General features: G+C 38.8%; 1 protein-coding gene across 2 annotated transcripts in view; it reads left to right on the top strand.

The window, feature by feature from the left end:
- LOC124788213 (cytoplasmic dynein 2 intermediate chain 1) overlaps positions 1-26,391 on the top strand; it is a 176,430-nt gene that overhangs the window by 114,586 nt on the left and 35,453 nt on the right. For both annotated transcript variants that reach the window (XM_047255396.1, XM_047255404.1), the window contains exons 15-17: positions 207-349; positions 2,380-2,438; positions 24,856-25,004. In XM_047255396.1, the coding sequence (XP_047111352.1) occupies positions 207-349; positions 2,380-2,438; positions 24,856-25,004 (351 nt within the window). The remainder of the gene's footprint in view (positions 1-206; positions 350-2,379; positions 2,439-24,855; positions 25,005-26,391) is intronic.

Genomic DNA, 26,391 nt, shown 5'->3' with positions numbered 1-26,391 from the left:
TGATCACTAAAGTTGGCAGCAGCTGGAGACAGAATGCTAGGAGTCCTAGTCTTCTGACTCCTATTGCATCAGAACAAGGTGCAGGGTGCACAAGAAAAAGTGTATGCACTACACTTCATTTTTCTCAACTGCAGCTTGCTCAATTAATTGCTTAATTTTTATTGAAATGCACAATTTTTATGATGGTACAAATTAAAATGTTACAGCACTCTGCTCAAGGACGCAGAATACCTTTCTTTAGGAATTGATGACAAGGACCATTTATATGTTGGAACAACAGCTGGACGTATTATTCACTGCCTGAGATCTGGTATGAAACCTCGGCCAAAGATGTATCTCACTTCAGATGGTATGTATTGGTGATTTTCTGAGTTCTTTTCTTGTAACATATCATTCAAAAATAAGGTTTCATTTATCACTACTTATTAACAGAATGTAGGAAGGCTGTTTGAAATGGCTACTATTTAAATGGATTTAATGTTTCTATTTACTGTCTGCTGAGACATGAGGTGAATGGAACTTCAGTGTACGGAGACAGAATAAACTCAGTTCTGCTGTTGTTTGAGTTGGATTTTAATGTGCACTTTCTCCCTACTTTGGTAAGTGAAAAAAGAATCCACACACTTCGTTCATTCAGGGTTTTCTTACCTGAGACACAAAAGAATAAAGACAAAGAGAATGAATTCTGACTTTTCATAAATTTAGGTTCTCTTTTCAGAAGTTACAGATGCAAAAGAAAAGCCATAAAAATGCAGTCTATATTGCACAAAGGAATGTAAGACACCCAGTCTTGTATCCCCACTCAATGTATTGATTGAAGCCATGGAACTATCGACAATAGTCATTACATCTGCATCTAACGAGGGCACTACCAACAAGGAAAACACAGCATCTTCAGCTGACCGATCAGGTGATACCAGCTAGCCAGCTGATTTAAGCCCGTGTAACCACAGGCTCTTTCTCATTCTCTATGAGGCAACAAATGTTGTGTTCTGATCCAACTGATGTTTCCATAGGTGGGCCGCTATATTTATGGACTCTGCTCAATATCAAAGCAGACTTCTCTTACTATTATGCAAGTGTATGTTTGAGATTGCTGAAGAGGAGTTACTCTTCAGCACCTTCAGACTGGTATCCTTATTCAGTCAAGTGAACTAACCAGTGTTGTGGTTTTCACTATGATTATGAGTATCACCTCACTTGTGTTATGATACACCAACTGGCCTGTATTCAATTTAACCTATTATACATGCATAGTAAATTAGTTGTGCAAATTACTGAAATTCTTATGGCTGAGGATAATTATTTTATTTTATTGTGGACTTATTGATTTAGGTTTCATGCTGCAGGAAACTTATTGGAGTGTAATAAATAACTTTTGCCTTAGAATAGTGAGATATAAAACCCAGAGATCTGTTTCAGAACAGAGGTAAGCAGTTGCAATGTTGGAGTTAAAATTATTGTACACAAGCAAGTAATTGTCATTTTCTTTGAATTCTTTGAAATTGTTTTCCATATTTGTAAAACTTTTCCTATTCTTTTCCTTCTTAAATGGAAAGCTAATATCTTTCCAATTAATTGGAGAATCAGTATTCTGTCCTTTGTTAAACTCTTAGATGCTCTTATGATTTCCTAGTCTTTCAGTAAGCATAATGTACTTGTCTTAACAGGCAAAATATCTTATGTTTTCAGCAATATTAACCAGCCAGAATCCCATGAAATAATCAAAGAATCTATGTGCTGGGAAAATCTTAGAGTTGTACATGGAATTAACTTGCCTTCCAAATATAATTTTCAATATTTACTTTGTTATTTAACATGTTTGTTTAGTGGTTCATGAAAAGTTCTTACAACTATTTTTAAGTTCATATGTATCGTCAGTCAAGATGTTTGTTATTGGAGAAATACAAGTATGATACACTGAAGCCAAGACCAGTTAAGAAGATTTAATATGCAACATTTCAAACATTGGTGTGATTAAATTTCTCCAATGACCCATCCTGAAATTAAGAAAATCTTCAATAAATGGCAGACTTTTGCATATGCAGCTTGTTTTCTCCCTGCATTCTTCAGTTCCCTTAAAGTAGTGATGAAGCAGGAGCCTTTCATAATCTTCTAAACGTTTCCTCTTCACTTCTTTCCCTCAACTGCAATTTGAAGAACACCAAGGATACATGTGGATGAAGTAAAGGTGACACATCATTGACATGCAGATACAACATGGAGGTCAGTCGGACCAAGATCATGACAAACTGTTTATTTCCAAAACTATATCCTCAGATGACATACAGTCTTGTATCTTAGTAAAACAAATGTATTTTTAAGAATTATTATACAGTTCACTGTAATGAGTTATATTTTTTTTCTTTGTTTTCCCAGATGTTTGCAGTCTTGCCACATGCATTGATGTTTGCCCTTTTGGAGAACCATTCTTTTTGGTATGTATTTTATGTGTTAGCATGTTGATACATCATTCATTGTCACCAATACTTTGTGTCAGTGGCAAATGAAAACTAAACTTTTTTCCACTGTTATCTAGCACTGTTATGCATTGAAATGATCAGATTTATTTATTTTAAGAAATTGGTGGATAAAATTGCATGTGAGAGTTCCTTTAGTAGTCCCTCAAGAATTTCAGCAGCAATTACGACTCTTTCCACATCTCTAAGTGATAATATACTTTCACTGGGCACTTGTTTCCTTTTTGGTACATTACTAGTTTTGTCTCTACATCACTGCTATACCTGGTGTACAATACAATGTGTTTTGCTTATTATACTCCCAGTTTGTCCCTATCCCTATAATTTTTCCCTTCTAGTGCTTTTCAGCACTAATTTAATATTCCAGGATGTCACATCAAATGTGACCCTGTTCCTCATAAGTATCCTTGTTTCTCATAAGTGTATTTCATGGTCTTTGATTGCCTAGCTTATCTTATCACATCTTTTACCCATCGTTCCTTAATAAAAGCACACATCTTATTTTCTTCGGCTGCCTTGAGGAGCCTTAGTGACTAGATAATAGAATTCAGTTACTTCGTAATGTGAAACTTCCTGGCAGATTAAAACTGTGTGCCAGACCGAGACTCGAACTCGGGGCCTTTGCCTTTCATGGGAAAGTGCTCTACCAACTGAGCTACCCAAGCACAACTCACAATCCATCCTCACAGCTTCAGTTCTGCCTGTACCTTGTCTCCTACCTTCCAAACTTCACAGAAGCTCTTCTCCGAACCTTGCAGAACTAGCACTCCTGGAAGAAAGGATATTGCAGAGACATGGCTTAGCCACAGCTTGGGGGGATGTTTCCAGAATGAGATTTTCACTCTTCAGCAGAGTGTGCACTGATATGAAACTTCCTGGCAGATTAAAACTGTGTGCCGGACCGAGACTTGAACTCGGGACCTTTGCCTTTTGCAGGCAAGTGCTCTACCAACTGAGCTACCCAAGCACAACCCACAATCCATCCTCACAGCTTCAATTCTGCCAGTACCTCGTCTCCTACCTCCCAAAATTCACAGAAGCTCTTCTGCGAACCTTGCAGAACCAGCACTCCTGGAAGAAAGGATATTGCGAAGACATGGCTTAGCCACAGCCTGGGGAGATGTTTCTAGAATGAGATTTTCACTCTACAGCAGAGTGTGTGCTGATATGAAACTTCCTGGCAGATTAAAACTGTGTGCCAGACTGAAACTCAAACTCAGGACCTTTACCTTTTGTGGGCACGTGCTCTACTCTTCCAGGAGTGCTAGTTTTGCAAGGTTTGCAGAAGAGCTTCTGTGAAGTTTGGAAGGTAGGAGATGAGGTACTGGCAGAATTGAAGTTGTGAGGACGGATTGTGAGTCGTGCTTGGGTAGCTCAGTTGGTAGAACACTTGCCCGTGAAAGGCAAAGGTCCCGAGTTCGAGTCTTGGTCTGACACAGTTTTAATCTGCCAGGAAGTTTCATATCAGTGTACACTCCACTGCAGAGAGATAATCTCATTCTGGAGACTTCTTAAAGTACCAATTTTGATGCTAAGTCACTATTCTCTGTCTACTTCATAATATCACATCCATTTTATCATTGTCTATTGTGAACCCATGTTTGATCCATTCTCCCATTCAGAAGGTCTGAATCTAACTTACTTCATGCTGGAAGTGCTCTGACATTGATATCTGTTGCCTTTGACTTAAATTATTCTTCCAAAATGTTCTTTGGTGTACTTCAGTGCTTCTTCAAAATACACCTTAAACAACAATGGTGACAAACTATAGCTGTTCCTTAAATCTTTATTAATATGATTTTTTGTTGATCTTCCTCTTTTGTTACTCCCACATCAATTTCCTCCTCCTCTTCCACTTGTACAGGCATTTAATGCAACTATTACTGGGTGGAGATAGAGGGCACATTTCTGGAGCCAGTTCTAATGCTGTGATGCTGTCTCTAGTATGGCTTAGAGTGGGCTAGAGTTCTGCTGAGGAAGGGTGTGTTGTGCATTTGAAGAAGGACCAGTGATGGTTACAGAGGATTCTATGTTTAGGCTTATTTACCATCATTGGTTGGCGGGTTAGAGACTATCAGCATTTCTGCAGCTCAGCAGCCAGTTCCCAAGAGCACTTGCCTTTGGCTGCTGACTGCACGTTCTTCTGCTACGGTTACTGCTGCATCACCATGTTCTCATATTTCCTGTCCATAATAAGTATGGTGTACAGTGGCAGCTACAAGTTTGGCAGGCTGCCTCACACTACAGGGCTCGGTGCATAGTGATCTTCTGTTGACATTCCCGCCAAGGGCCGAGAGCGTTGGACCGTCGTGTCATACTCTTCGAATGGTGTCAAAGTGTTTTACTGCCCCTGGTGTCCAGATGCTTATGTGGCAGGCAATGGTTTGTATCCTGGTGGAGGCACTGTGCTGGACAGCACAGGTCTGATGTCGCATAACTGTCCAGCTGTTCGACAATGATGACTCCATTTGTGCATACTTAAATACTGATGCCCCCTGCTCATTTCACAGTAATGGTGATGTTATTGTATCATGATGAATAGTCTGCAATGGGGCAACAACCCAGTTGTTGTAATTGGGCTGCAATATGCCCTGCAGGCTGGCCTGGCTTTGGCACATGCGGCCTGTCATTACAGAGGTATTGCAAAGCACTCCACCTCTGGTTCTAAGTCTTGTTTATTACTTTACTCTCATCATTTCCTACCTTCTACAAAGCAAATCCATCCTTGAATTTTGCTAAAACACAGACACAGGTTTATTTACAATTATTTACATTTCAAATTTCTAGTTCCACTTATTGTATCACTTTGTACTCTACATTTGGGTCTATACGGAGGTCTTCCCCCATGAACCATGGACCTTGCCATTGGTGGGGAGGCTTGCATGCCTCAATGATACAGATAGCGGTTACAGTGTGATTACCTGTAAATACCACATTAAGGCAATAAATGCTCAAAATGATGTCCGTCAACCTCAATGCATTTGGCAATATGTGTAACGACATTCCTCTCAACAGCGAGTAGTTCGCCTTTCGTAATGTTCTCACATGCATTGACAATGCGCTGACGCATGTTGTCAGGCATTGTCAGTGGATCACGATTGCAAATATCCGTCAACTTTCCCCACACCATGCAGGCCATGGTATGGTGCTTCAACGACCAATCCACCTGTCATGAGATATGCTATTCAATACCGCTTCAACCACAAGCAAGCTATGTGCCGGACATCCATCATGTTGGAAGTACATTGCCATTCTGTCATGCAGTGAAACATCTTGTAGTAACATAGGTAGAACATTACATAGTAAATCATCATACATTGCAGCATTTAGATTGCCATCAACAAAATCGGGGCCAATTATCCTTCCTCCCATAATGCCGCACCATACATTAACCTGCCAAGTTTGCTGATGTTCCACTTGTTGCAGCCACTGTGGTTTTTCCATTGCCCAATAGTGCATATTATGCCAGTTTCCATTACCACTGTTGGTGAATGACGCTTCGTTGCTAAATAGAACGCATGCAAAAAATCTGTCATCGTCCGGTAATTTCTCTTGTGCCCAGTGGCAGAACTGTACACGACACTCAAAGTCGTCACTATGCAATTCCTGGTGCATATAAATATGATACGGGTGCAATCAATGTTGATGTAGCATTCTCAACACCGACGTTTTTGAGATTCCCGATTCTCGCGCAATTTGTCTGCTACTGATGTGCGGATTAGCCATGACAGCAGCTAAAACACCTACTTGGGCATCATCATTTGTTGCAGGTCATGGTTGACGTTTCACATGTGGCCGAACACTTCCTGTTTCCTTAAATAATGTAACTATCTGGCGAACGGTCCGGGCACTTGGATGATGTTGTCCAGGATACCGAGCAGCATACATAGCACACACCCGTTGGGCATTTTGATCACAATAGCCATACATCAACATGATATCGACCTATTCCGCAATTGGTAAATGGTCCATTTTAACACCATTTTAACATGGGTAATGTATCACGAAGCAAATACCGTCTGCACTGGCCGAATTTTACGTGATACCATGTACTTATACATTCGTGGCTATTACAGCACCATCTATCACAAAGCGAAAAAAGTGGTCCAACTAAAACATTCATATTTCTTTATGTACTACACGAATATGTTATAAAAAAAGGGGGTTCCTATTTTAAAAAATGCAGTTGATATCCGTCTGACCTATGGCAGTGCCATCTAATGGGCCAACCATAACGCCATCTGGTTTCCCTCTTCAAGCTAGACAAGTTTCGTTCTTTGTAGTTTTTTCTTTTGATGCTTATTTCGTGAGATATATGGCCCGGTCACTATCATTGGACCACCCTATATAATGGTAAGACAGAGATTTAGGAACCAGGTTTTAAATTCTAAGACATTTCCAGGGGCAGATGTGGACTCTGACAACAATCCATTGCTTATGAACTGTAGATTAAAACTAAAGAAACTGCAAAAAGGTGGGAATTTAAGGAGATGGGGCCTGGATAAACTGACAGAACCAGAGATTGTACAGAGTTTCAGGGAGAGTGTTAGGGAACGATTGACAAGAATGGGGGAAAGAAATACAGTAGAAGAAGAATGGGTAGCTTTGAGAGATGAAATAGTGAAGGCAGCAGAGGATCAAGTAGGTAAAAAGACGAGGGCTAATAGAAATCCTTGGGTAACAGAAGAGATACTGAACTTAATTGATGAAAGGAGAAAATACAAAAATGCAGTAAATGAAGCAGGCAAAAAGGAATACAAACGTCTCAAAAATGAGATCGACAGGAAGTGCAAAATGGCTAAGCAGGGATGGCTAGAGGACAAATATAAGGATGTAGGGCTTATCTCACTAGGGGTAAGATAGATACTGCCTACAGGAAAATTAAAGAGACCTTTGGAGAAAAGAGAACCACTTGCATGAATATCAAGAGCTCAGATGGAAACCCAGTTCTAAGAAAAGAAGGGAAAACAGAAAGGTGGGAGGAGTATATGGAGGGTCTATACAAGGGTGATGTTCTTGAGGACAATATTATGGAAATGGAAGAGGATTTAGATGAAGATGAAATTGGAGATATGATACTGCGTGAAGAGTTTGACAGAGCACTGAAAGACCTGAGTCAAAACAAGGCCCTTGGCGTAGACAACATTCCATTAGAACTACTAAAGCCTTGGAAGAGCCAGCCCTGACGAAACTCTACCATTTGGTGAGCAAGATGTATGAGAGAGACGAAATACTCTCAGACTTCATGAAGAATATAATAATTCTAATCCCAAAGAAAGCAGGTGTTGACAGATGTGAAAATTACTGAACTATCAGTTTAATAAGCCATGGCTGCAAAATACTAACACGAATTCTTTACAAATGAATGGAAAAACTGGTAGAAGCCGACCTCGGGGAAGATCAGTTTGGATTCCGTAGAAATGTTGGAACACTTGAGGCAATACTGACCCTACGACTTATCTTAGAAAATAGGTTAAGGAAAGGTAAACCTACATTTCTAGCATTTGTAGACTTAAAGAAAGCTTTTGACAATGTTGACTGGAATACTCTCTTTCAAATTCTGAAGGTGGCAGGCATAAAATACAGGGAGCGAAAGGATATTTACGATTTGTACAGAAACCAGATGGCAGATATAAGTGTCAAGGGGCATGAAAGGGAAGCAGTGGTTGGTAAGGGAGTGAGACAGGGTTGTAGCGTATCCCCATTGTTACTTAATCTGTATATTGAGCAAGCAGTAAAAGAAACAAAAGAAAAATTCAGAGTTGGAATTAAAATCCATGGAGAAGAAATAAAAACTTTGAGGTTTGCCGATGACATTGTAATTCTGTCATAGAAAGCAAAGGACCTGCAAGAGCAGCTGAACAGAATGGACAGTGTCTTGAAAGGAGGATATAAGATGAACATCAACAAAATCAAAACGAGGATAATGGAATGTAGTTGAATTAAATCGGGTGATGCTGAGGGAATTAGATTAGGAAATGAGACGCTTAAAGTAGTAAATGAGTTTTGCTATTTCGGGAGCAAAATAACTGATGATGGTCGAAGTAGAGAGGATATAAAATGTAGACTGGCAATGGCAAGAAAAGCGTTTCTGAAGAGAAGAAATTTGCTAACATCGAGTATTGCTTTAAGTGTCAGGAAGTTGTTTCTGAAAGTATTTGTATGGAGTGTGGCCATGTATGGGAGTGGAACGTGGATGATAAATAGTTTAAACAAAAAGAGAATAGAAGCTTTCAAAATGTGGTGCTACAGAAGAATGCTGAAGATTAGATGGGTAGATCACATAAATAATGAGGAGGTATTGAATAGAATTGGGGAGAAGAGAAATTTGTGGCACAACTTGACTAGAAGAAGGGATCGGTTGGTAGGACATATTCTGAGGCATCAAGAGATCACCAATTTAGTATTGGAGGGCAGTGCGGTGGGTAAAAATCATAGAGGGAGACCAAGAGATTAATACACTAAACAGATTTAGAAGGATGTAGGTTGCAGCAGGTACTGGGAGATGAAGAAGCTTGCACAGGATAGAGAAGCATGGAGAGCTGCATCAAACCAGTCTCTGGACTGAAGACTACAACAACAACAGAGGTCTTTGTTCATTAGCTCACTTTGTCCCTCATGAAGTTGCTTCTGGTTAGTCCTGTTGTGACTAATTTGAACCCATAGTTTGAAGGTTGACAAGGATGGTACTGGGACTACTTTTCATTTGCACTGGTAGTATACAATTCCTGTTTCTGTGAAAATCATACAGGCAGTTGGAGGCAGTTGAGGCTGAGGATCCTGTAACTGACATAGCTGTGTCTCTAGCCATGCAAAAGCTAACCACATCTATTGATACCCTTCCTGCATATCTCTGAACCTTGTCTCGTTGCACTGTAGTTTTCCTGTTGTTAGTATATTACTTTGGGTCAGGGCATAAGTGCATGGCGATGTGTTGGGGTAAGTACAGAACTGTCTCACTTTTCTTGCATAACCTTTCCCTTCTTTCCCAATTCCCCAATTCTTCCCTTCCCTCTTGCAAAGATGCTGCCAACTGTGGAGGCAGCACCTCTGTGTTTCCCGTAAAAGGACAAATTTGACTGATGTTGCAATGCTATTGACCTGTTATTCGTAACCTCTTCTTGGTAGCACCTTGTCTTGATCATTACAAAGGTGAAAGTTCTCATAAGTACGGCATGGTGTTCACTCAGTAATGTACACTATGCTAACAGTATGATGGACATTAACACATTTTATTTTTTGTAAAGCTCACATATTAATTATGGTGACCAGTTTTTACACTACAGGTCAGCACTCGCAATTACGGTGGGAAGTAACTTGTTACATTATGGCATGCGATTAACACTTCACATTATTCCAAAAATGCCACAGTTTGAGTTTAGCACAGTCCTTCAGCAATTTGTTAAATACTGTTGTAGTTCATTGGTTCATTTAAGTAAGCCCATCACATGTATTTACTGAATCCAACAATTGTTCAGTCCGATGACAATAACAGTTCACACTCTTGTTAATTAAGACACAGATCAGTTCAAACAGTCATTAATTTAGGTTGCAGAAATCACTTGTAAATAATTAAGCATTAAAATTCTTTAGTTTCACAGTGAATGGAAGGCATATTCTGCATACAGAATATACATCATTGTGGTTTGACTCATATGAGTGTGCCTCCGACATAGATGTTAACTGTTCCTTTTCAAACCATGAGCTGACTATTCTGGGTAATGCCCAACTACTGTTAGATGTGCATAAGAACAAACAGTTATTCTGAAAAGTACTTAATACTTTGTAAAATGACTAGGTTGGAATTCATTGTTTTTGATGATGTACAAGAACCAATAGAACTCTGGATTACAGAAAATGTTGCTGGTAATAAATTTATAAAAATGCCTTGAAACTATTTTTCTTCTGCAGTTTGATTCCCCTCATTTAGATGAATAGATGCCATTTTGCAAATCAGTGTGAATAACATAAAATTATTAATTCTGTATGTCAAACTGTACATGAAAATTAAGGTAACAAAAGTAAGTAATCAAAATCAGCCATGGAAAACAGTACCAGTTCAGAAACTAAATTTTAATTATTGGGGAAGATAATTAGTTTTTGGAAATTTAAAATACTTTATGGAAAAATGGGAATGCTTAACTTTCATATGTTGTAGGTCTCTTCCCTAAAATATACTGGTTAGCTCACTATGGTTTTGTATGTAGCAAACTATTGTACTAACTTTAGATAATAATTACTTTTAATAGACTGTGCTCTAATGAAAATTAATTACAGAAATGGAATCTGAACACTTTAAATAAGAATCTGAACCATAAATTACGATGAGATTAGGTCCAAATAAAACCTTATTTCCAAGTAGGTACTACATATTACTGAGTAAACATATTAAAAATAAGCTGAAATTTAGTGAAAAAATGTTTAGTTGTTTTTGAGATTAGAAAAACATAACAGGTGGAAAGAATCCAACTACTTTGTCACAGAGTGAACTGTTGTGGGGTGAGCTGATAGTTGTAGCTTAATGTTAACAGGTGATGCCATTTCTATCAGGTGAAAGGGTCCCTGATAACATGTCACAGACTTCTTAGTTTTTCTTTTCAGCGCATATGGGTTGGTCATCACAAACCATTGACCTGCATGAATTGTGAATTGTGGCTTATTAGTCTCATAACGTACATAATCTAAATCATTTGATTCAGGTACAGGAGACAGATCAAAATTTTTGTAAAATTTTGCCATATACATAGAACACCTGATTTTAACAAATGGTACCGTAACAATAATACAATATAACAATACACATACTATAAAAAACTAACAATTAATTACAACAACTGATTTTAACAAATGGTATCATAATAATAATACAGTTTTGTTACACATACAATAAAAGACTAACAATTAATTACCCCTTGCTCAAATTATCATGTCATCCTCTATGAATTCTTCAACTGAATAGTAGCATTTCTCCCACATAATCTGCTGTAGCCTTATTTTTAACTCTCTGGCTTCATATTAAATATATTTTTGCCCATTAGCTTGTTATATATTGTCATTCCCATATATTGTGGAGTTCGTGCATATAATTTCAAATGGTGTGTGAGTAACATAAAATTATTTTTATTTCTTGTTTTGTATGTGTGATTAAAATAATTTTCCTCAAATAATTTTTGTCTGCTGTGTACAAAGATTATAATTTCATAAATGTGTATGGAGGGAGCTGTTAGGATTTGCAGGTACCAAAATAATGGGCCACAAGATTCTGTTTGTTGTGCACTACACATGTATCTTATAAATTTCTTTTGCAGTTTCAGTATCCGAAATACATCCTTGAATTTCCCCAGAAAATGATACCATACCAAATGACAGATTCAAAATAACTATGATATGCTATTTTTCGTGTACTCATGTCAGTAGAGTTTGCTAGTATTTGCATTGCAAATGCAAAGCTGCTTAGTTTATTTGATAGGAACTCAATATGTGTACTCCAGTTTAAGTTGTTGTCCACATTTAGTCCCAGGAATTTGACTGTGTTAACTTCTTCCACAGGATGATAGTAATGATGTCTTTTAAGATCCACACATTTCAAATGTTTTTTCTTGTTATGTGTTCTGTCTTACCATTCAAAGCTTTGGTGTTCATCTTTCCTACCTATTGCCAAATAGCTTTTATCTTTCTAGAGAAACTTTTCACTGACGAAATATTGCTTCCTGGGGGAGGATTACAAAACTCAAAATGGGAAAGGATCATCTGGACAAAACAACCATGTACAGGGAAAACCCTGTGGTCTCAAGAATGTTTGAATTATTTGCTCTCAAGAGGTGTACAAGTAGAGGATCTCAATTATTATCTTGCAAGTTAACATAATAGTTTAACATCATTTGAAATTGTTTGGTGGATAATCTCTGTTTGACCATTTACCTATGGATGTAAAGCACTTTGATTGATTGATTGATTTTGACAGGGAAGCTAAAACAGCTTTGGTATAACCCACCATTGCCCACACCGAAACCGAGTTTACTGTGTGGTACTGCTCCCTGTACATTTAGTAAAGCCAACCAATGCCCTTAAATAGTGCAAGGAGTCCCTTTACCAGTTTTTTTGTTAGACACAATTTGTTCAGGTCTAGTTGTCCCAAAAATTCTGTATCTCTTGCTCTTCAATGCTGTGCATTCGAAGATTAGGTGTGATGCAGTTTCTTCACTCTCATCACAGATCCTACGCTTAGGGTCTTCTTCTGTTATACCCATTGTATGTAGGTGTTTTTTTAAATTCCCATGGCTGGTCATCAGTCCAGTCATGAGTTTGATCTCTTTCCCGTTCAATCCCAGGATTACAGAGCTTCTTTTAAACCATGGCTTAGGCATCATTACCTTACCATGTTTTTGTTTATAGACCTTGGTCCAGTAGTCTACGTGCTGTTTGGTAAGCCAATTCCATAGTTCTAGTTTGATCATAGCCTTGGTGATTGTCAGGACAGGTTCTCGTCCAATGAATGGAGTCTTTGCCCCCATCCTGGCCAATCTGTTGGCTTGTTCATTGCCACCGATCCCTGAGTGGCCAGGGACCCACGCTAGGTTTACCCTATTGCTTCCCCCTAGCTCCACCAGAGCCTTGTGGCATTCTGCAACAATCTTAGATCTTGTTTCAGGAGCTGCCAATGATTTCAGGGCTGCCTGGCTATCTGAATAGATGTAGATGCTACAATCCTTGTAGCACCTACACGTATTCTCCACACATGCCCTGATTGCAGTAATTTCAGCTTGGAATACCGAGGCCAGTTTTCCTAGAGAGATGATTCCCTCCCGTCTTGGCTGAACCCCTTACACCATGGCCCCAGCACCTTAGTCTGATTTAGACCCATCAGTGAATGTCCCCCGTACGATGTCGAACTGTTTTTTCCCACTGCTCTCTGCTTCCAATTAGTATAGTGTAAGGCTTGTTTAAGCAGTTAGGAGTAATTATATAGTTGGCCAGCATTTCCCCAGCCATTCCTATATCTACCTCACTCACTGTTTTAGTGTGTGATTCTAGATATCCCAATGAGATCCAGTTTTTACCAGTTTTGAGTCTGTATGCACCAGCTACTACCTCCATCTTGACCCAAAGGTGTAGTGGAGACATGTCCAGCATGGCTTCCATTCTAGCAGTTGATGTGCTGCTAATTCCACCTGTTATGGCTAAGCAGGCCAATCTCTGCACGTTAGCAAGCTCCTTAGCTGCAACCTGCTGTTCTACCTTCTTCCACCACACTTCAGCCCCATAGGAGATCCTAGGTCTATCACCATGGTGTATATCCAGTGCATACCTCTGGGGATTAGGCCCCAGTTTTTGTCACAAGCCCTTCTGGTACTCACTAGAGTACCTTTCGCCTTGGAGCAGAATGCTCTTAATGTGAGGGGTCCATGTTAGTTTTTCATCTAAGGTTACCCCTAGATATTTCACCATCCCCTTCACAGGTGGGGTTTCATCGAAGAGCTTTAGATTCCAACTTTACTGTTGGATACACCTATTTGTGAATGGCACCACAACAGTCTTCGTAGGATTAACCCTTAGATCCTGCTTAATGCACCAGTCTTGCACAATGTCCATTGCATCTTATGCCATATTTTTAACTGTGTCAGTAAATTTGCCAAGTATTACAATGACAACATCGTCTGCATATCCTTGGCAAAAGCATTGTCTGCAATTTAGTTCCTCATTGAGTTGATTCACCAATAGATTCCACAATAAAGGGGACAAAACTCTTCCTTGTGGACAACCTCTAGTGGTGTTAACTACCATCTTTTCATTCATCATGGTAGCCTCTACTTTCCCTCCCTAGTCGACATACATATAGTGGTCCCTAGGTCATGCACCTCTGCTGCCCTAACCATGGAATCAAAGGTTGTGTTACTGAAGGCCCCCTTAATGTCCAGGAAGATGCAGAGGGCTATTTCTTAAGTGAAGTGCTTTCTCCACCCTCCCAACGAGTTGATCGAGAGCTGTTTCACATGATTTGTAAAGCACTAGTCTGAAGTTTCTTAATATGTGATAACCAGCATGACTGCATCATTAAATTGGATACAAAATTTGTTCCTTGATCAGTTATTATTGTTTCAGGCATTTCAAATTTTAGTAATCACTGATCCATCATTGAATGTGCAACTGTTTTCAGCCTGCCAGTTCAATATGGATATCGCAGGAATAAAACATGAAAAATGATGATTATCATCAGTACATAATGGTTTCCTGTGCCTATTTGCATGAATAGCCCAAGAATATCCGCTCCACTCATTTGAAATGGTATATTTGCCTCAGGTAATCATATGCAACATAATTCTTTGGTGACTGGGCTGTGCCTTTGTGTGCATGGAATCCAGTTCTTGACATACCAATTGACATCTTGTCTATGTGTTAGATAAGAGTAATTTTGCACTACTCTGTATTCCATTGCCTTATGACCAGCACGTCCTGCTAAAATCATATTGTGGACCTGCCTCAATACCTTTTACTTTATTTTTATTTACATGTAGGACCAAATTGAGGAGCAAATCTCTAAGATCATGAAATATGTCAGTACATGAAATTACAACATAGAAGTAATAATAGATAAAGTAAAATGTTTATGAACCCAAAAAAAGTCAAGCCATAAGCTTAAGTAAAAACAATCAACAATATAACATAGGTGTCAGCTTAATTTTTCAGGGGACTCTTCAACAGAATAGCAGAAGCGACCCATGAGGAAACTCTTCAATTTCAGTTTGAAAGCATGTAGACTACTGCTAAAATTTTTGAATTCTTGTGGTAGCCTATTGAAAATGAATGAAGCAGTGTGCTGCACACCTTTCTGCACAAGAGTTAAGGAAGTGTGATCCAAACGCAGATTGGATTTCTGCCTAGTATTAATTGAATGAAAGCTGCTAACTCATGAAAATAAGCTGATGACAGTAAAGAATATATATATTGAGAGGCCAATGTCAGAATACCCAGACTAGTGAACAGGGATTGACAAGAGGTTCGTGAATCTACACCACTTATTGCCCGAACTGCCCATTTCTGAGCCAAAAATATCCTTTGAGAATGGAAAGAGTTACCCCTAAATATAATACCATATGACATAGGCGAATGAAAATAAGCAAAGTAGACTAATTTTGGGGCAAACAGTCACTTACTTCAGATACCATTCGAATAGTAAAAATGGCAGCATCAAGTCTTTGAACAAGATCCTGAATGTGGGCTTTCCACTACAGTTTACTATCTATCTGAGCACTTAGAAATTTGAACTGTTCAGTTTCACTAATCATATGCCCATCCTGTGAAACTAAAATGTTGAATTTTGTTGAGTGGTGTGTTAGAATCTATAAACTGAGTCTTACTGTGATTTAGCGTTTATTTTCTACAAGCCATAAACTTATGTCATAAACTGCACTATTTGAAACAGAGCCTATGTTGAACACAACATCCTTTACTGCCAAGCTAGTGTCATCTGCAAACAGAAATGTTTTATAATTACCTGTAATTCTAGAGGGCATATCATTTATAAAAATAAGAAACAGGAGTAGCCCCAACACTGATCCCTGGGGCACGTCCCATTTGATTGTACCCCGCTCAGACCCCACATCACAGCCATTCTCAACACTCTGACCTTTTGCTGCTTGTTGTTAAAGTAAGAAGTGAACCATTTGTGAACTACTCCCCGTATTCCATAATGGTCCAACTTCCAGAGCAATATTTTGTGATCAACACAATCAAACACCTTAGTTAAATCAATAATAAATCAAAAAAATATACCTAGCATTTGAAACCTTTTGTTTAATCCATCCAGTACCTCACAGAAAAAGAGATTATAGCATTTTCAGTTCTTAAATAACTTCTAAAGCTGAACTGTACATTTGATAGCAAATAATGTGATATAAAATTATCAATTATCCTTACACACATAGCCTTTCCAATAACTTTAGCAAACCCTGATGGCATAGAAATAGGTCTGAAATTGCCTACATTGTCCCTTTTTATAAAGCTGCTTTACTACTGAGTACTTTAATCACTGAGAAATTGACCTTTCTTAAAGGAAAAATTACAAAACTGGCTAAGTACAGGGCTAAAATGTGCAGCACAGTACTTTAATATCCTGCTAGGCACTCCATCACAGCCATGAGAGTTCTTAGTCTTCAGTGATTTAACTATTGACTCAATCTCCCCCTTGTCAGTATCACAGAGGAGTATTTCAGAATCAGTCTCGGAAAGGCATATATCTGACTTATCAGTTATAGAAATATTTTTACTGTGAATTGACTTGATATAATCAACCTTGTGCTGCTGGCCAGACCGTTCCTTCACAACTGACCATATGGTTTTAATTTTATCCTGTGAATTAGCTATTCTATTTGCACACTATGTACTCTTTACCTTTGTAATAACCTTTTAAGCACCTTACAATACTGTTTGTAATGCGCTACTGTAGATTGATTGTAACTACTTCTAACATTTTGATATAGTTCCCACTTTGTCTACATGATATCCTTATCACACTAAGGAGCCACCCAGGCTTTCTTTTACTGCTAGTACCCCATTTAGAACATTGTAATGGAAAGCAACTCTCAAACAGCATGAGAAAAGTGTTGAGGAGTCTATATTATCGGCACTATAAACATCCTGCCACTCTTGTTCCTTAATGAAGTTTAAAAATCTCTGTATTGCCATTGGGTTAGCTCTCCTACATAGTTTGTAATTATATGTGACATTTGTTTGAGTACAAAAGCCTTATAGTGTTAAAATTTGTACATCATAGCCTGAAAGGCCATTCACCCTTTTACTAACAGAATGCCCATCTAGTAATGAAGAATGAATAAAAATATTGTCTATAGCTGTGCTACTGTTCCTCTGCACCCTAGTTGGAAAAAACACATTCTGCATCAGATCATATGAATTTAGAAGATCCACTAACATCCTTTTTCTTGCACAATCATATACAAAATTATTATTGAAGTCACTGCAGGTAACTAATTTCCTGGTACTTCATATAAAGTGAATCAAGAACTCGCTCTAGCTTGAGCAGAAATGCTCTGAAGTCAGAGTTAGGAGACCTATAAACAACAACAATTAGAAGTTTAGTTTCACTAAATTCAACTGCCCCTGCACAACATTCAAATATCTGTTCAGTGCAGTGCTGTGATATGTCTGTGGACTCAAATGGAATATTGTTTTTTATGTACATGGCCATTCCCCTACTCCACAAGGAACTCTTTGAAAACACCAGCTAATCTGTATCCAGGTAAAGGATGCCTCTGAATTGTCAAATTATATAAGTGGTGATCTGATATACCAATAATGTCAGAGTCAACATCTATAAGCAGTTCACTAACTTTATCCCTTATTAGAGATAAAGATATTTTATGAAATATGCTAATTCCTTCTCTACTTGGATACTTGACCACCTCTGAAGGTGATTCCTTTGTTAGAGGGACTTCCTTTAAGTAGGTATACCTATCAGCTGACTTCAGTCTAAAAGGGGTGCAGCTCTAACACCAACTACTAGAGGAATTTTTCCATGAGTGATCCTACCACCACCCACTACACTGTCACATATAAGCTTTACCAGCCTCCCCTTCCCATACCTGTTGAGGTGCAGCCCGTGCCTAGTGAAGCCCGATCTATTGATCTATTGATAGACTCAACTGGCACCACTGCCATCAGTGCCTTCTCCAGCCACATGTTAACTTGCCTAACAGTAGCACTAAAATGAGGCCAATGATGACGCTGAAACAGTGCACGAAGTGCGCGTTAGTGCCACCAGTATGAGTAGCTATCTTTACCAGGTCACCACCTACATCATATTCCCTGTCCATAACAAGATTATTCCCAGCTCCATTCACAATCACTACCTGATCCTCTTTTGTAAAATTCCTACATAACTCCCCTATATTGTCAGTCACCTGAGCCAACCCTGTACTAGGCATTACAATGCTGATGACCTGGTACTCCCTCCCCAACACTTCCTGCAACTGCTGGCCCACATCTGCTGGCCCACATCTCTACCGTGCAAGCTACCTAGCAGCAGAATCTTCATGGTTCTGTTAGGCTTTGCAAAAGACTTAGGCTTCTGAACTGCTGAGGTCTACTGCCTGTTTCCTACACCTACAGCTATGAAAGGCTCCTCTCCTCTCAACTCTGACAGTTGGCTAAATCTATTGTATATATGCAGAAAACAACTGTCTGAATACCTCCTCCTCCTAGCTGCCTTCTTGCCAACTGCCGGGTCACATTCCCCAACACCCTTCACCCTCCTCAACCTATCTAGTTCTTCCTTTGCATATTGTAGCTGCACCTGAAGGCCACAGATCTTACGCTCCTGCTCCACTATCAACTTATTTCTGCTACAGATTCTGCATTCCCAGGAGAGGATCTTGCTAGAATGCCCACTGGCTTCCCCCCCCCCCCCCCCCCCCCCCCCCCAATGAAACTACTTCGAACAAATCCAACAACATAACCCACTACTCACAAACCTACGACTAAGCCCACACTACTCAATCATTGTAAAATTTTACAGTTACTGAAAATTCTAAATGTCTATGTTACCTAAGTTCAATTACACCAGTAGAGCTATTTATAGAACTAACAATAGTGGTCTCGAAATTCTGTCTCTACCAAGAGAGCAACAGCTTTTATTAATACTACTAAACCACAACAAATGCCAATACCATGAAAACTTAATGCAATTTCTTAGCTAAAACCGAAAATTCAAGTGACCACTGGAACAGTCGATGAAGTTAAAACAGTGAATGAAAATTTTACTGAAATATTTCACAAAAAAAAAAGGCTAAAAAATGTGACCCAAAAACTACGGCACAAAATTTGCTATACTACTTTAATGCACAGACAGTTCTAAAAAACACAGTGAGTGAACGTTTCCAAAAGTTTATTAAACCATTATTTCACCACAAACAGCACAAGACACCATTGAAAACTACTAAATTTAATAACCATATAACAGTGCACAAACAACTTTGTTAGTACTTAGCTTTATAACCACCACAGCTGCAACTGCATGCAACGAAATGTAAACACACTGCTGAGGCATGAGACTTGGATGAACTATGTAAGCACACTCACAAATAACAGACCACTCAAGTCAATAACACAGAAACTTTGCTTCATAATTTCTCTGGTACTACTATGTATAGATCGTGTCTCATATTCCTGTAAAACTTTCATCCCTCATGTTGAATTGTGACTGTCTGGCCAACCACTGACAGTCTCCTTCTTTTCACCCTTATTTATATCAGCGCATTCCACAGTGCATACGTTGCAACTCAGACTGTCTGCATTTGTTTGTGACTTTCCTGGGCAGTGTATTTATTACTTTGAAGTCAAACTCCATGAGACACAATGCCCATCTAGTTAACTAACTAGATGGGTCCTAATAACCATGAGTGCCGTGTGAATAGTTATTACTTTAAAATGCTGTCCACATAAAGAATACCGGAAATTAATTTTTCTGCATATTAATGTCAACTGTCTGGATACATATACTGTGGGGTGTTCCTGTCCATTTATTTCCTTATTCAAGAGACAGGCTAATGCAAAATTGCTGGAGTCGCACTATAGCGTTAACTGTTCCTGGTAATCTCGACAGGTAAGAAATGTACTAGACATTAATAAATCTTTTAGTTTTATAAAAGTTGCTTCACATTCTGGTGCCAATGAAATTTTATCCCTCTCCTTAATAACTGTGGAAGGGGTCTTGCAATAATGGAAGAAATGTTTGATAAAAGTTTATGAGGCCTAAACATGACTGTAATTCTTTTATGGTAGTGAGTGTTGGAAAATTCTTGACAGCATCAATATGACACAGACTGGACCCCATTTTGACTGTATTAAAACATAATGGCACTTTTCCAGGCTAAGGGTAAAACATACTGCATGTAAATGACTGAAAACTTTGCTCCTGGGTGTCTTCAAAAAACACAATTATATCATCCAAACAGACGATGCATTTCTTCACTTTCAATCCTTGCAATGATCAATCTAATAATCACTGGAAAGTAGCTCATGCCTTTTGAGCTCAAAAGGCATGCGGCGATAGCGATAATGACCAGATGGTGCTAAGAATGCTGCCTTCAGACGATCTTCAGGCACTACCTCTAATTGAAAGTATCCACTCTCAGTACTTGTGAAATACTGACCAGATTGTCTAAGGTTTCTGGTATATTTGGTATTGGGTAGGTGTCTGATACTGTTTTAAGTAGTGGTAGTCATAACAGAACCGTTGACAACAGGTGCTGACCAGGAGCTATTACTTGTTTTTATGATCCTGTCTTGAAGCTGTTAACGTAAAAGGTCCTCCATTACAGGCTGTAGGGCTTCAGGAACTCAATACAGTTTCCCATATAATGTTGAGCTAATGGTGTGGTAGGCAATAGGCCAGGAGGATCAGACAACCCTGTGGATTCCTCAAAATTCGTTCAATGCCCTCCTTGTCCTGTCACTCTAGATATGCTACTTTATTTCCTAGTGCAGTCAAGCTGACAGACTGTCCCGGTGTTGTGTAATTGAACATGACATCCCTGTCTAGCTCATCTTCACATAGTATATCTATATTAGTTATCAGCATATCACTGATAGCTGTATTTCCTCAGTGCTAAAGTTATCAATACTGACAGGCACTACTTTGCTTCCTTCAATTTCGTGTACGTGGGATAAACTGCATGGTGCAAAACATTTTGCCTTATCCAATTTTTGATTTTCAAATGAAGTTTCAACATTACACAAAGAATTCACCAGAAAATCAGCTTCTACATCAACCCAAATTATCTTTCTAGTATATTTTGGTATGATATCCTGCGAGTCGAATTTAAGGCAGTTTAGGCATCTGCCCCTTGCTTAAGGGTGAACTTTGTGACTTTAATAGTATTCTGGCAGTAGAGCCAGTTCTATTATATGCTACTCCAAGTCAACTTTGTCATGATGTGCAAGCAGGAATCTAATGCAAGAACAATTTTTCATAGCCATTGCTGACCATAGGAAGAACTTCTACATCAACGCACAAGTTACCTTTCCCACTCAGAAACTTATTACTGTTGAACTTAGTGAATCTACATGACCCCCATCTAAGCCGTTTAATGCCCAAATTTCCTATTATGTAACAAGTCAGAAAAAAGTCGGCCACTGATTTTGCACTTGTGATTACTTCCACTGGGAGCGCTATACAGTGCACACGGTGCCCCTTCCCCATTTAACTGCAGAGTGCGAGGTCTGCCCTATGACTGTCTTCTATGCCTCTACAGGTTTCTGCCATTACACCTCTACTCAGAATGTCCAAAACTTTTGCATATATGGCACTGATGTTCTCTGCAGTTATGCTTCATAAGCTCTCTAACCACATCTAAAACATTTAACAGTCATATTAAATATTGCTTTTTCCCTGTGGTTTGGTGACCACATCAATTTCAGCTAGTGCTACCTCAGTTTCTATTGCTTTATTCAGAGCCTTTGGGAATTCCAGCCAAACTCTTCATGACAACCTACATAAAAAAAGTGTCATCAGTTCTCAGCTAAGCTACTTGTAACATGGCTTTGCTAGCTTTATCACACTCTGTCATCTCATGTGTGTTGCCATTAATTTTGCAAATAATGCCTATGAAACTCTATTGATTCCCCATGCTTTTAAAACATTCCATTAAGTTGCTTGTGATAGTATCTCAACTTACTCTTTCTCCTATATCTGTCCACCAACCCTTACCTAAGTCATCGAATGACTGTGCTTCTCTCAACTTTTCATTGTTCATAATACATGCGGTAGTGTCCCCTGCTAGTTTTAGCTTGCTTACAGTCAACAGTTACTCATTATTCCAATTTCCCAAAATAACAGCTGCATCTACATTATCAAAGACCTCCTCCCCTGAGTTTCCTGAATACTGGGTAATCAGTGCAGCAGTGTTGGTGTCCAAGATAGCTAGACTAGGAAGTTACTGTTTCCACCTTTCCTCACTTAGTTGCCCTAACTGTGCCTGCAGCTGAGCTACTTAATTTGTTAGCTGGTGAATAGCTTCCTGAGCCAAAACTTGCCTCTCCATATTGCCTACTTATTACAGTGTGTTTATAATTAAAGTGCAGCTCCTCAAGGGGGCCCATTGTGAACTGTAATTGTCACATGGCAGCAAAACTTGGTAGATATGGTGATACATTAATGCAGAACTGATGTACTCTGGGGAAAAAAATAAGTTCCAGTTTTGGCCACCAGGTGCAAATATGGTGCTATACAGCATCTTGTTGATGTCTATGGTACTCATGTTGCACAAATTGTATCAGCAATAATAAGTAATAAACTCAACAATATATCTGTCTGACTTGTTTGATCTTCTCTGCCATCATCCCATTCCTAATTCATTGCATACAAAAAAATTTCTGCATGTCTTTCTTGCATTGACAGCTCCATATTTTCCTTCGTAAATAGGTTCTGCATTGATGCATTAGAATGTCTACCAAATTTTGCTGCCATACAACAATTACAACCCACAATGGACTTCTTTGAGTAGCTGCACTTTGATTATAACCACCCAGTACCAACCTAAGTATATAATACACCCAGAGTAAAAATAAAAAAGGAAGAATAAAAGAAACAGCCATACAGGCCCAAACAAAACTTTAAATTCAGCACTTACTCATATTGTCAAGTAGGATGTTCCTCCTGCAGAAGGTCAATGGTTCTGGCTGCTGTCTTCTGGCTGTCCATCTTCATCTCCATCCTCGTCATCTTTCTGGCACCAATTGCAACAGGGTGGAGGTAGGGGGCATACTTTTAGAGGCAGTTCACCTGGTGTGTCAAGGATTGCTTGGAACTGGCTAGGATTCTCTGCTGAAGGATGTGTTGTGCAGCCAAAAAAGGACCAATGATGGTTACAATGTTTCTTTATTGAGGTTTGTTTACAATCATTGGTTGGGGACCCAGAGAATATCATGGTGTTTCCCAAGTGTGGCAGCCTCTGACTGCTGACTAAGCATTCTGCTGATGCTGCTGTGACTACTGCCACAGTAAGTGTGGCCAGCGGCAACACCTGCAAGGACCTCAGACTGCATCACACTCCAGGGCCCAGAGCATAGTGGTCTTCTGTTGATTCCCTGGTGATGGCAGAGATGGATAGACCTTCCCATCATATTCTCGGGATAGTGGCAAAGTGCGGGACTTCCACTGCAGTAATCAGGCTGCAGTACTTCCTGCAGTCTACTTCATGTTTCCCAATTTTGATATTAAGCTTATCGCTAACCACTTTGGCTGCTCCTCATTATTTTCACCTTTCTTCAGTTTTTGTGCTCATTAGACTGTTCACTCCATTCAACAGGTGCTTAAATTCTTCTACACTTTCATAGGGGATAGCAATATCAGCAAAACTTATCATTTATATCCTTTCACTATCAATTTTAATACACCCCTGAACCTTTTATTTCTATCGATGTGCAATTAAGCAGCAAGGGCAAAAGATTACATCCTTGTCTTACATCGTTTTTAAACTGAGTACTTCATTCTTTCTAGGTTGACAAATCCTATAAATGTGTCTAGATTTTTCTTAAGTCTTGCTTCCATTATCAAGTACAGTGACAGAACTGTGTTTGGTGCATTTACATTTCCTAAAGCCAAACTGACCGTCATCTGACAAATCTTCAGTTTTATTTCCCATTCTTCTGTACATTATTTTTGTCACCATCATTGATGCATGAGCTGTTTAACTGATTGTGCTCTCTTTGGGAATGTGCAGGCGATATTTTTCTGAAGGTATGGTGTTATTGTCTCCAAACTCATGATTCTACAAACCAACTTGAATAGTCTTTTGTTGCCACTTACTCCATTTATTTTATAAATACCAAAGTAATGTTATCTAGGCTTTCCGTCTTATTTGATCATAAGTCTTCCAAAGCTCTGTTAAATTCTATAGTACTGCATCCCTTATGTCTTCCTTATTGGCACTATTTCTTCTTCTATCACATCATCAGACAATTCACCCCATCCCACCACTCACCTCATAGAGGCCTTCAGTGTTGTCTTTCCACATATACACTCCCTCCTCAATTGAATTTCCTCACTCATTCTTTATGTTAACATCTTCACTTTTAAAGTCACTGAATGCTATTTTGACTTTTTACTGAACTGTGCATGACACTTTTAAGGTGCCCATTGGGCACTACCTTTGAAGAATTTCTACTTCATTTCATTTTGTCATAAAATCTCAACAACATATTATCTCATGAGTAGTATGGCAAATTATGTAAAAATATTTGCATTTTACAGTCTTGTCTATTTTCTAAGACATCCACTTATATTTTATTTAATTGATAATAAAGTTTTAGTCTTATCTGTTCAGTTATATCTTAATTTTGTTCCTTTATATTTTTTTAGGTTGGCTGCAGTGATGGCAGTATGAAACTCTTCTGGCGGAATTCAGAAAAAGGGATTGCACAGACACCTGCTGGCACATCACCATTGGTTTCTGTCCAGTGGTTGTCCCATTCACCATGTTCAATTTTCAGTCTTGACCGTACATCCAGGTATGCAAAGATTTATAAATATTTTTGTTTTACAGCTCAAAATAATAGATAAGCAGCTATGGACGGCAACCAAACAAGGAATATTGTTCTGGAAAGTCAGTTTATAATGATCGTATCCTTTCTCTGTGAAATTCAGCAGTTGCTCAATAAATAGTACTAAATTATTATTTTCAATCTTTGCATGTGTTAGCATCCCCCCCCCCCCCCCACACACACACACAAACACATAAAAAAAAAGAAAAAACACATGGTCAAAAACAATTCCTGTCAGTCCATTTACAGCCACCTTATTCAGATGTTGCACTGACAAAACTTAAAAGCATAATTTTGAAATAACCTATATATGAAGTACACAAATGAAAGTTTTATTCTAACTAAAGTGTGCTCTCAGATCCATGCCAACCGATGATTATTTCCTGTGTATTTTTAAAATGTAATATTTATGATGAAAGAAAAAAATATAAAAATGCTGTAAATGAAGCAGGTGAAAAGGAGTACAAACATCTCAAAAATGAGATTAACAGGATGTGCAAAATGGCTAAGACAGGGTGGCTATAGGACAAATGTAAGGATGTAGAAGCATATATCACTAGGTGTAAAATAGATACTGCCTACAGGAAAATTAAAGAGGCCTTAGGAGAAAAGAAACCTGTATGAATAACAAAAGCTCAGATGGGAAACCACTTCTAAGCAAAGAAGGGAAAGCAGAAAGATGGAAGGAGTATATAGAGGGTCTATACAAGGGCAATGTACTTGAGGGCAACATTACGGAAATGGGGGAGGATATAGATGAAGATGAAATGGGAGATATGATACTGCGTGAAGAATTTGACAGAGCACTGAAAGACTTAAGTCGAAACAAAGCCCCAGGAGTAGACAACATTCCACTAGAAATACTGATAGCCTTGGGAGAGCCAGCCATGACAAAACTCTTCCATCTTGTGAGCAAGATGTATGAGACAGGAGAAATACCTTCAGACTTCAAGAAGAATATAATAATTCAAATCCCAAAGAAAGCAGGTGTCGACAGGTGTGAACATTTGAACTATCAGTTTAATAAGTCATGATTGCAAAATACTAACATGAATTCTTTACAAATGAATGGAAAAACTGGTAGAAGCTGGCCTCAGGGAAGATCAGTTTGGATTCCATAAAAATGTTGGATCACACAAGGCAATACTGACCCTACGATTATCTTAGGAGATAGGTTAAGAATAGGCAAACCTACGTTTGTAGCATTAGAAAAAACTTTTGACAACATTGTCTGGAATACTCTCTTTCAAATTCTGAAGGTGGCGGGGGTAAAATACAGGAAGCAAAAGACTATTTACAATTTGTTGAGAAAACAGATGGTAGTTATAAGAGTCGAGGGGCTTGAAATGGAATC

This window comes from Schistocerca piceifrons, chromosome 1 (assembly GCF_021461385.2).
Source record: "Schistocerca piceifrons isolate TAMUIC-IGC-003096 chromosome 1, iqSchPice1.1, whole genome shotgun sequence".
Taxonomy (NCBI): Eukaryota; Metazoa; Arthropoda; class Insecta; order Orthoptera; family Acrididae; genus Schistocerca; species Schistocerca piceifrons.
This window is presented reverse-complemented; position numbering and strand designations above follow the sequence as displayed.